General features: G+C 41.6%; 1 protein-coding gene across 9 annotated transcripts in view; it reads left to right on the top strand.

Annotated features, from left to right (window-relative positions):
• EHBP1 (EH domain binding protein 1) overlaps window positions 1–10,676 on the top strand; it is a 310,384-nt gene that overhangs the window by 240,401 nt on the left and 59,307 nt on the right. For all 9 annotated transcript variants that reach the window (XM_006778555.2, XM_015557898.1, XM_015557897.1 and 6 more), the window contains one exon: window positions 2,917–3,064. In XM_006778555.2, coding sequence (XP_006778618.1) covers window positions 2,917–3,064 — 148 coding nt within the window. The remainder of the gene's footprint in view (window positions 1–2,916; window positions 3,065–10,676) is intronic.

The raw sequence follows: 10,676 nt of genomic DNA, 5'->3' as shown, positions 1-10,676 counted from the left end.
TTTTCATAACTCTCTCATTAAAATGACCAGGTCAGTTGTCTTGAATATCCTACCTTCTGAATTTGTTTGACTGCTTCCTTGCTATGTCATCATGTTTCTCTATCCCCTGTTTATGATAACTAGAAATTATATATAAAGGCTTAATGGATTCACTTTAAATATTTGGACTAGACTGTTCTAGGTGGTGTGCACTTCATGTTTCACAGCAAAAAACATTAAATGATTGACCTAATATTACTGATGGAAAAACTGACCATTATATTATTGGTCCCTAATCCTTGATCTAGTTCTGTTTTCCCCTTGCAACTAGAAAATAATCTGTGTGGTATCAAGCATATGTTCCGATTACTGGTGCTGTGTAACTAACTACCCCAAACTTAGTGATGTAAACAATTGATTTTTGCTCACAGATTCTGTGAGTCAGGACTTCAGGCAGGGCATGGTGGGGATGCTTGGTCTCTGTTCCATATTGTCTATGGCCTCAGCTGAAAGGACTTCAGCATCAGGAGTGACTTAAAATGGCTAAAGGCTGAGATCATGTGAAGGCTTCTTCCTTCATATGTCTGGTATTTCGGCTTAGAAAACTCAAGGCAGAACTTATTTGGGACTGTGGACTGGAGCACACCTGCATGTAACTTGGGATTCTCAAAGCATGATAGCTGGGTTCCACCAATCCGGTGACTATCTCAGCATCTAATAATATTACCTGCCAAATTTAATTTCCCTATTTTAATGTTCAGATTTATTAACTTCTAACATTTACTTTAGTTGATTACTCCCTTTTTCATGAGAACTTCTTCAGTTTCACTTCCCAACTGCGTACTAACATCTTTACTCAGATGGCCTGCTAGCCTCTCAACCCATCTGTCTTATCCCCAACTTCCTCTCCTGCTTTTTTTATAGTTCTTCTTGGTTTTTTTATTTGTATTCTTAGTGCCACCATTCTAAACTTCTGAGTCAGCTTTTTTTCTTCCCTCCCTATCTAATTAGTTACCAAGAATTGGTACATGTATCAATTCTATCTCTAATATATATCTTACATTTGTCTATTTCCATTCTCATTGTCCCCATCCTAATTCTAGATTTCATTACAAGTTCTTTGGACTATTATAGTAGCCTCCCAACGAGTCTCTTTTCAGTCCCTTTATGTCAACCTATCTTATGTACTTTTGTCAGATTAACCTTTCTCAAATATACCTCTGATTGGTCACACGCAAAACCAAACACTTAGTTGGCCCTCAGCTTCATTACAGTAAAAATAAAGTACTTCACCCTGTTGGACAGGGTTTTTACAGTCTATCTAGATAGCTTCATTTTTCTTGCCTTGCCATTCTGTCATTATTTTTGTCCTATGCTCAGGAAAACTAGACTGTACTTTTCCCCAAAAATACTTCCCTGCCTCAATGTCTTTGTATTGTTCCTACCTCTTAGTCTCTACTACACTGACTTACTTAATTACCAACTCCCATCTGTACCCATTTCAATTCCTGCTCATTCTGCAGGCCCATCTCATAAACCATGGTACCATGATGCCTTCTGTTTGTTCCTCAGCCAAAATGTTCTTCTGAACTCTAGCTGCATTTTGGTAAGACCTCTTTTGTGGCTATTTTATCTTTCCCTTTATATTACAAGCTTTTGAGAGGATGAATTATAAATTTTCATGTTTCAAATTTCTATAGCAAGTACCAAGGTATGTACTAAGGACCATAGATACAAAGATAAATCAGATATAGCTCCTGCCTTCAAGTAGCCCAATTCTACTGAGAAGGAAGCATTTGTACAGATTTATAATGACAAGCATTATTTTAAAAAGTAATACACACACACACACACACACACACACACACACACACACACACACTACTTTATTCCACCAGTGGGGAGGAGGCAAGGATAGTCTGGAGAAGTTTAGTGGGTTTAAACTGAATCTTGAAGAATGAGTAGGAGTTAAATAAGATGAGAAAAAAACATTCCAGGAAGAAGAAATGACATATTCACATCCATGAAACTACATGATACAAGCAATTCTGTATGAATATATGTGAGCTTTAATGGAGGCTGGGAGATGTTAAGGGATGGCAATATTGCAAAGATATGTTAGGCCGGATAATTTCAGGCTTTGTTTTGTCATCATAATGCCTTATTTTACATACTTTCCAGTTTATGAAGCAATTTCACATTGGGTAAGTATGTTTCATAATAACCCTTTTTAGTAGGCAAAAACTATTTTAGTTATTTAATTCTCTGTAGTCTTTTGTTATTTTAAACATCAAAAACCACATTGTATTTTACTTTTTCTTTTCAGTGTGCTTCTGGGGGGAGAGAGAGTAGGAATGGGGCTCGTACATCAGTTACCCAGTTCTGATTTTGAAACTACCAAGAGCAATAACTTGTATAATTAATGTACTATTCCCATTCCTACTTCAGTCCCCTAAAAATACCATTTCCTATATATTATCAACATGGCGTAGCAACATTTTTTTGCCATCAAAGCTGTATTTTAGTCAGTGCTCTATGCTTTTATTAGAAAATAACAAGTTAAATTCTGTTCTTAAAAATAAGGTAGGTATTAATTGAAATTCTGTTTTTAATATTATGACTCTTCTATAAGCCTGATTATTTTATTAATAATCATTTCTGCTACTTCCTCAGTAATATATACTGCCGAACATTCTTTAGAAGCTAGTTTGAATTTTTAACAAGACATTTTAATACAATAATTTTGTAAATGTTTTTTTTAATCTGATTCTACGATGTCTTTTAAAAATGGTATGACATCCAACTGATATAGAGCATCCTATTTATAATGTGGGCCAAGCACCATGCTGTAAACCAGTTACTATCATGATGATCAGATTGAAAATGAAATTGCATTTCTGTCAATTACTGAGTTGGCAACTGTTCAATATATCTTAGCAGCAAGATGAAGAGCGACGTCGGCAGCTGAGAGAGAGAGCTCGTCAACTAATAGCAGAAGCTCGATCTGGAGTGAAGATGTCAGAACTTCCCAGCTATGGTGAAATGGCTACGGAAAAGTTGAAAGAAAGGTCAAAGGCATCTGGAGGTGAGTTAAAGAAGCTTGTATCATATTCTACAGAAATCCACAGTAGACCTTTTGGGACTTTTTATTCTTACTTCAAAATGTATCAAATACATAAAGTTTCTAACCTATTGATATGTTGCAAAAAACCTAAAGGAAGCATAACAAATCAGTAGGTGATTGTTGCTGTTTTTCAGATCAACTTTTTGTCTTAATATTAAACAACCCAAGGAGTTTTTTCTTAGAATATGATTTAGGAGAATACTCAGACGTTGGTTTGTGGTTCCCCATGATGCCTCATTAATTGTTTTAGGAGTGAGTAAAATGCAATCACAAGACTTGTTAGATGGGGAGCTTTGGCATGAAGGATTTTCACTTTAAACCAGATCTTTAGAAAAGTAGCTTTAACAATGTTCTGGCATTATAGCCTGATATCTAAGAATTTTTAATAAGTCCCATATCCATTTTTCTTAGTTTTCTTATCCTAAGATTTTTTTTTCAATAACTGCAGAAATTAGTCTAAACTTGTTGATGTTGGGACAAGGACTGTTTATACTATAATTAAAGAGAATTTTAATTTGCCCCTCAGTGCTCAATTTGGGCATCTTTAACTTGGAACTTTTTAGATTTTTATTTAAGTGGAGTATATTTAAGAGGCCTGCTGGTCTTTATTTTATTTTAAAGATCTATAACCTATTTATCTACCAAAACATGTCAGGTACTTGTCCTGAGTTAGTCTTAGGATGCTAAGATCACTGTAGAGAGTAGGCAAGTAAGGACTCAAATAAGACCTCAGAGGATTGAATCAAAGGTAAGCTATTTCTAGGGTCAGTTGTAAGTTTCTTCAAAGTAAACTGAAACGTACTGCTGTTATTCCTAATTGATTCTTTATAATAGAAGCTTACTGTTTTAGAGAATTCCAACTGATGCCTGTAGCAAATACCCTCCCATCCCTTAAATTTGAGAGGTGCTTTCCCAAACAGCTGTGTATCTGTCCCTCTGGTCTTCTCAGATGTTTGCACCTTAGTTAAATCCTTCATCTTACCTTTTCAACTCCTATCATTCAGAAGTTTTATTGCAATTTCTACACTCTCTTCTAAAGTTTTAAGGTAACATCAGTAACTACTCACAGCTTTATTTATATAATGCTATGATAATTTGCTTTCATTTATTATCAATAACAAGATGTTTCTTTGATAATAGAAAAATTCCAGATATTCTAAGTATCTGAAAATGTTTTGCCTCGTATGATAGGAAAAAAATTCATGTTCTTGATCCTTCAGATAGACTGTCCTAAAGCTACTAACCCTACCTACCGGAGACTGTAGGAGAACAGTAATAATAGCATACAAGCATCCAGTCTCTCTTTTTATTTTTTTCCCTCGGTAGTGAGCAACCAACAATGCTAAATGAGTTGTATACTCTGGTAAAGCTAAGAATTAAATATTTTGATTGATGGTGTGGGATGGGTTAGCGATGTAATTTGTTTCATCTCTAGAATCAACCCAAGTTTAAGCTAAGTCAGGACATAACTAAGTAAAGAGAATTTATCAGTGTTACAACCGCCAAAATAGGTATCTTTCCTATATAGTAGCTTGAGAAAATGAGGGCCATATTTTGTCATCATTCAACAGTCTAAAAAGTAAATAAAGAACAAGTGAGGATTGGATCTGCAGAGCTAGCAAAGAAGTATAGACTAGAACAGGGAGAGCCAGGTGACATCAAGATGGACAGGGCTGAGCAGGTGACTTATAAGAACCTGCTGAGGAGCCCAGACTCTGTTCTCTTAAGACCACAGTGATCAGGGTCCATTTCTCCCATAGGAAACACCATACCTTTAATGTTGGAAGCAGCCACATATCAGATGGCAGGCTGACCTACAACAAGTGGATGAGGCCTATTCCCTGGCCTCAGGGGTAGATAGATATTGGCCTATCTCCACAAGGACTAGGTCTGCTCTGGCCTCAAGGTCTAAGCTGAAGCTATTGGGTCTGAGAGTTGGAGGAAGAGACCTTTAGGACAAAAGAGAGGATATAATTCCTGCTTGAAATTCAACCATTTATATAGATGTGCTAGGACAGGACTCGGCAAACTCCCTGAAAAGTGCCAGAGTAAATACTTTAGGCTTTGCAGGCCATATGGTATCTGTCTTAACTACCAAACTCTGCCCTTATTGCCTGAAAGCAGCCTTGAACAATCTATATACCGTATTTGCCGGCGTATAAGACGATTTTTTGGCCCTGAAAAATATGCCTCCAAGTGGGGGGTCGTCTTATACGTCAGGTACACTTCAGATAGACTGCCCATAGTGCTTGCCCCGTGCCATAGTGGCCTCCCGATGCCCGCCCACTTCATTCCACATACCGTTCAGGCATCAGCAGCGCTGCTGGGTGTATGCTCGGCTGTTATGCGATTTTGCTGTTATGCGATTTTACCACACTCACAAAATCGCACACAGCCGACCATACACCCAGTATGATAGCGCAAAATCACGAATCGCGATACCATACTGGGTGTATGGTTGGCTGTGTGCGATTTTGCGAGTGTGGTAAATTCGGGTTACCGTATATTTCTTTACATATGCATTGAAGATTCGCGATTTTGCGCTATCATGGTGCCTGTTAGAATGTTGAAGAGCTCGCACTTGCGCACTAGTGAGGTCCCAGGGAGATGCTGATGCAAGGGTGGACCAGACTGCTATAGTGACAGGGCGGGCAAACAGGGCTTCTATCATTGACAGTCCCTCTAGGTTGTGGGCTGCTTGCCTGTGTTCCTGAGAAGCATCTACGGTACCAGTCTATAGAGTGTGTTTTCTTTAGTGAATTACCGGTATGTTTACCGGTAATAAACTTGCACTGTTTTATGTATATGTTTGATTACATACAGCCTTGTGACAGTTTTCCTGCATGTCATAAGCATTTGAATATAAATTAAAATGTTAAAATCAAATCTGATATTGTTTTACCTTTTATTTGGTGTGTGGAAGGTGTGCGGAAGAGGGGGTAGTCTTATACGGCGAGTATATAACAAACTCTGTATTTTGAGTGGAAATGTTAGGGGGTCGTCTTATACGCCCAGTCGTCTTATACGCCGGCAAATACGGTATATAAAAGGCTAATATGCAAAGTATCCCCTCAGGAGTTTGATCAGGAGACTGGGAGTTTGATCTCTCGCTATGATGTGCGCTGACCACCAGTGGGTGGCACAGAACGAAGGGAGGCCCCGACCAGCAGCTGGAAGGCCCTGATTGGCCCTGATCGCCAGCCAGGCCTAGGGACCCTACCTGTGCACAAATATCATGTACCGGGCCTCCAGTATATAAATAAATGGGCATGCCTGCTATTTACTCCAAAAAAGTGGTGAGCTGGATTTTACCCATAGAAATTAAAATTCACTTTGGTTCAGAGTCTAATTCCTAAGGGAAATGATGCTATGAAGTTGATAAGTTAGGGGAAAGAATTAACAAATTAGTGTTCACTCTTCCAGTGTCTAGTGGGAAACATCAAGTCTGAATAAGGAATAGTGTGGAAGTAGGAGAGAGAAATAAGCAGACACCAGCCCAGGTGGAGGAGTAGGATAGGAGGATTTTGGAAGCAGTGGTCCAGAGTAAAAAGGGGAGGTAGTAGTCAAGAACTGAGATAATAGGTGAAAGCAGAGCCTGGGGAAGGGGTGGAACTTGACTGTTACTCAGACTCATTGCCTGCACCGTTCTCAAGCAGAAACCAGGCTCTGAAGAAAGGAAACGTACATTTAAGATAAGGTGACTTCACCTTCGTGGTGTCCACAGAGAATATATGCAAGGTATTTCAGGTCATGTATAGCCATGGATTCCAGCAACCCACTTGCATCCTATTGCAAACAGAAATAGCCTAATACTTTTGAATTAACCTGTCCAAGGAGCTATAGTCTAACTTTTACTTGTCCTCCTCTTGACAATTTTAGGACTTATGAGAGGATCAGGTGCTACTGTGGTATTTACATGTTTTTTTCAATTTCTGCATCATTTTGTAGTTATAGACCTATAACAGCCTCATCTTAAAATTCTCACTCTATGTAACAAACTTATGGGTTCATTTTATTGCATTGATCTTACTTGGCAAGGTACAGGTGATTGGAGACTAAGTTTGGTATTTTCATTTTTGGTTTAGTGGTATTGTGATCAGAGACTATGGCCTGAATTTCTGCTTTGAGAGTTAATAAGTTTTTATTTTGGTCAAATAAATGTTAAGTTTTGGTTAATAGTCCATAGGTATTTGGAGGTGTCTATCTTGTTTTATGATATTATACTAGAGGCCCGGTGCACGGATTAGTGCATGGGTGGAGTCCTTCAGCCTGGCCTGCACCCTCTTGCAATCTGGGACCTTGGTCTGCAGGGATCAGGCCAAAAACCAGCAGTCCGACATCCCCCCTAACCCCCTGAGGAATGTAGCAGTGCCGAAATGGCAGGCGGCCAGGGAGGAGTCCCAGCCGGGGCCAGTCGCAGCTCCACTGCCACTCATCCCCCGCCCCACTGCACCTGCCGCCGCCACCACCACCGCCACCCAGTAGCACTGCCACAGAGGCACGAGAGGCTTCCGCTGCTGCAGCTGCAGTTGTTAGTCATGAGCCTGGCATCTGGCTGAGCGGCGCTCCCACTGTGGGAGTGCACTGACCACCAGGGGGCAGCTCCTGTGTTGATCGTCTGCTTCCTGGTGGTCAGTGCACATCATAACGACCGGTTGTTCTGGTCGTAATGGTCGCTTAGGCTTTTATATATATTCTAGAGGCCTTCCCTTCTCCTAGCTGCCGGCACCAGTTTTCCTCTGGCACCCGGGACCCAGGCCTTCGCTCCGGCCGGAGCCACCTTCCGTCTTCCCTCTTTGTGGCTCCGCCTCACGTTCAGTCTTTGCTCTGCCGCTTGGAGCCTACGTATGCAAATTAACCACCATTTGTTGGCGGTTAATTTGCATATCGCGCTGATTAGCCAATGGGATGTGTAGCGAAGGTACAGTCAACTACCCTGTTTGTCTATTATTAGATAGGATAGACTAGAGGCTAAGCGCATGAAAATCATGCGCAAATGGGGTCCCTAGGCCTAGCCTGGCCTCCGTCGCATGGCCTCTGCCGCCCTGCCACTGTTGTACAAAACTCCCCACCCTGAGACTGCTCTGCAATGCTCATGGCTGCTGCTCCGTGAGGCCAACCCCGCCCTGCCACTGCTCCGCAAGGCTCCCCCCACCCACAACTGTTCCGCCAGGCTTCCCCTGCCCCGTGACTGCTCCACGAGTCTCCCCCCACCCCGCAACTGCTCCGTGAAACTCCCCCCGCCCCATGATGGCTCCATGAAACTTCCCCCAGCCACCGTTGCTCAACAGTCTCCAGTCCCACCCCGCCACCACCCCGCCCTCATGGTGAGCGGCTCAGGGGCCAGGGGAGGGACCGAGAGGTGCTCCGTGCACCTCCTGGTGGCTGGGTGTTTGGTCGTTACAGCGTTATAGCCACAGGCCTTTTATAATATAGATATTTATTGTATATTATATATGATATATTTTACATGTTTTATACCTATTGTATGTATGTAGCTTACCACTTTGGTTTGTGTTAGGTTTACATCATTTAACTTTTATTTATTTATTTATTTACTTACTTACTTCTTACTTTAATATTTTTTGTTGATTTTACAGAAAGGAAGGGAGAGGGATAGAGAGTAATATCGATGAGAGAGAAACATCAATCAACTGCCTCCTGCACACCCCCTACTGGGGATGTGCCCCCAATCAAGGTACATGCCCTTGACCAGAATCAAACCTGGGACCCTTTAGTCTGCAGGCTGATGCTCTATCCACTAAGCCAAACTGGTTAGGGCCATTTAACTTTTAAACTGATATTTTTGCCTCTTTGATTTAGGTAAAGTAATATTCTTTGTATTTCAGATGAATAAAGAAAATGTGTTTTAATTTTTGTCCATGAAAATGTTCATGTGCCTGCATTATCCTTATTTCAATTATGGCAAATAGATTTATCTAAAATAAACCAAATAAAATCTTATCAGACTTCAGTGATTTTTATTTTCAGCTTCTGTTAATATTTGTGTTATGTTTTTTATTTTTCATTTCTTTGAAAGTTATGAATTTTATAGGGGCTGGAGAATTTAAAAATTATGATAGAAATGAGAAATTTTTTAATGTTTTTAATGATACACAAAATATATTTTTTTAAAGTTCAAATATACTTTTTTTTACTATCATCAGATTTTCTAGTTTTTCATTTAATTTATTTATAAACAATAGATGTTAGAAGACTGTCCTTATTGCTGTGCAATGTCAACTGGAATGCATTATTTCATTCTGGTGCATATCCAACCTCCTCTTACCTTGTCCTGCTACATTATACATGCCATACTTGCAAATCAACTTCTGTTGTATAATGGATCTCTTATTTACTTTCTGCTATGCTCATCTTTTGGGTTTCCAGGGGTTAGCCAAAAAGATAGATAGATAAACATATCAATACTAGAGGCCCGGTGCACGAAATCGGGGCCTTCCGGCTGCCAGCAAAGACATTCCTTCCAGCTGCCAGCTGCCAGCCAGGGCTTCCCTTCCCTGGCTACCGGCCAGGGCCTTCCTTCGTTGCATGCCTCCCCCTGGTGATCAGCACATGTCATGGTGAGCAATCAAACTCTCGGTCTTCGGGTAGAACTCCTGAGGGGACACTTTGCATATTAACCTTTTATATATATAGACTAGAGGCCCAGTGCACGAAAATTTGTGCACTCGGGGGGGAGGGGGAGTCCCTCAGCCTGGCCTGTGCCCTCTCGCAGTCTGGGATCCCTCGGGAGATAACGACCTGCTGGCTTAGGCCTGCTCCCGGGTGGCAGAGGGCAGGCCCAATCCCTAGGTGCAGTCCCTGGTCAGACTCAGAGCAGGGCCAACTGGGGGCTTGGGGCACCGCCACCTGTCACACTCAAGGTAGGGTCGATGGGGAGGTTGCGGCGCCACCCCCTGTCATGCACAGAGCAGGGCCAATCAGGGGGGTGGGGCGCTGATCCCTGTCACTCACAGAGCAGGGTCCATCAGGGGGGTTGGGGCTCCGTACCCTGTTATGCACAGAGCAGGGTCTAACGGGGTTGGGGAGCTCCCCGCTGTCATGCACAGAGCAGGGCTGATCAGGGGGTTGAGGAGCTCCCCCCTGTCACTCACAGAGTAGGGCGGATTTGTTCTAAATCTACCCTCCAGCATACCCTTATGTTCTTGTTTTGATTCATCCATACTTATTTGGTGCCAAGCAAAACTCTGTAGTGTTCTGGGGAACTCTGTGGTTATGTCCCATTAGGCAGAATACAAAATCAAGGATCTAACATTTATAGAGCAATTCACTAGGAGCCAAGTTGTGCCAGGCTAGTCAAGGTGTTTTGCCTATAGAATAGGGATCAGTCCTTTTTATGGCCCAAGGAGGTAAGCACTGAATGCCACCCCATTTTAAAGATGAGTTAACTGAGACAAACAGAGAAAGGCTTTGCCCACACCCTCAGGATGTGAATGTCAGAGGCAGGAAAGCTAGCCTTTGAGCCACCCGGTTACACTGCCTTTCACCTGGGCAACGTGCAATTAGAAAGAAAAAAAAGTGTTTACATTTTATTTTCAAATCTTTCAAGTAT

This window comes from Myotis davidii, unplaced genomic scaffold (genome assembly GCF_000327345.1).
Source record: "Myotis davidii unplaced genomic scaffold, ASM32734v1 scaffold6, whole genome shotgun sequence".
In the NCBI taxonomy this organism is placed as follows: domain Eukaryota; kingdom Metazoa; phylum Chordata; class Mammalia; order Chiroptera; family Vespertilionidae; genus Myotis; species Myotis davidii.
The sequence above is the reverse complement of the archived record's forward strand: the minus strand, read 5'-3'. Positions and strand labels throughout refer to the sequence as shown.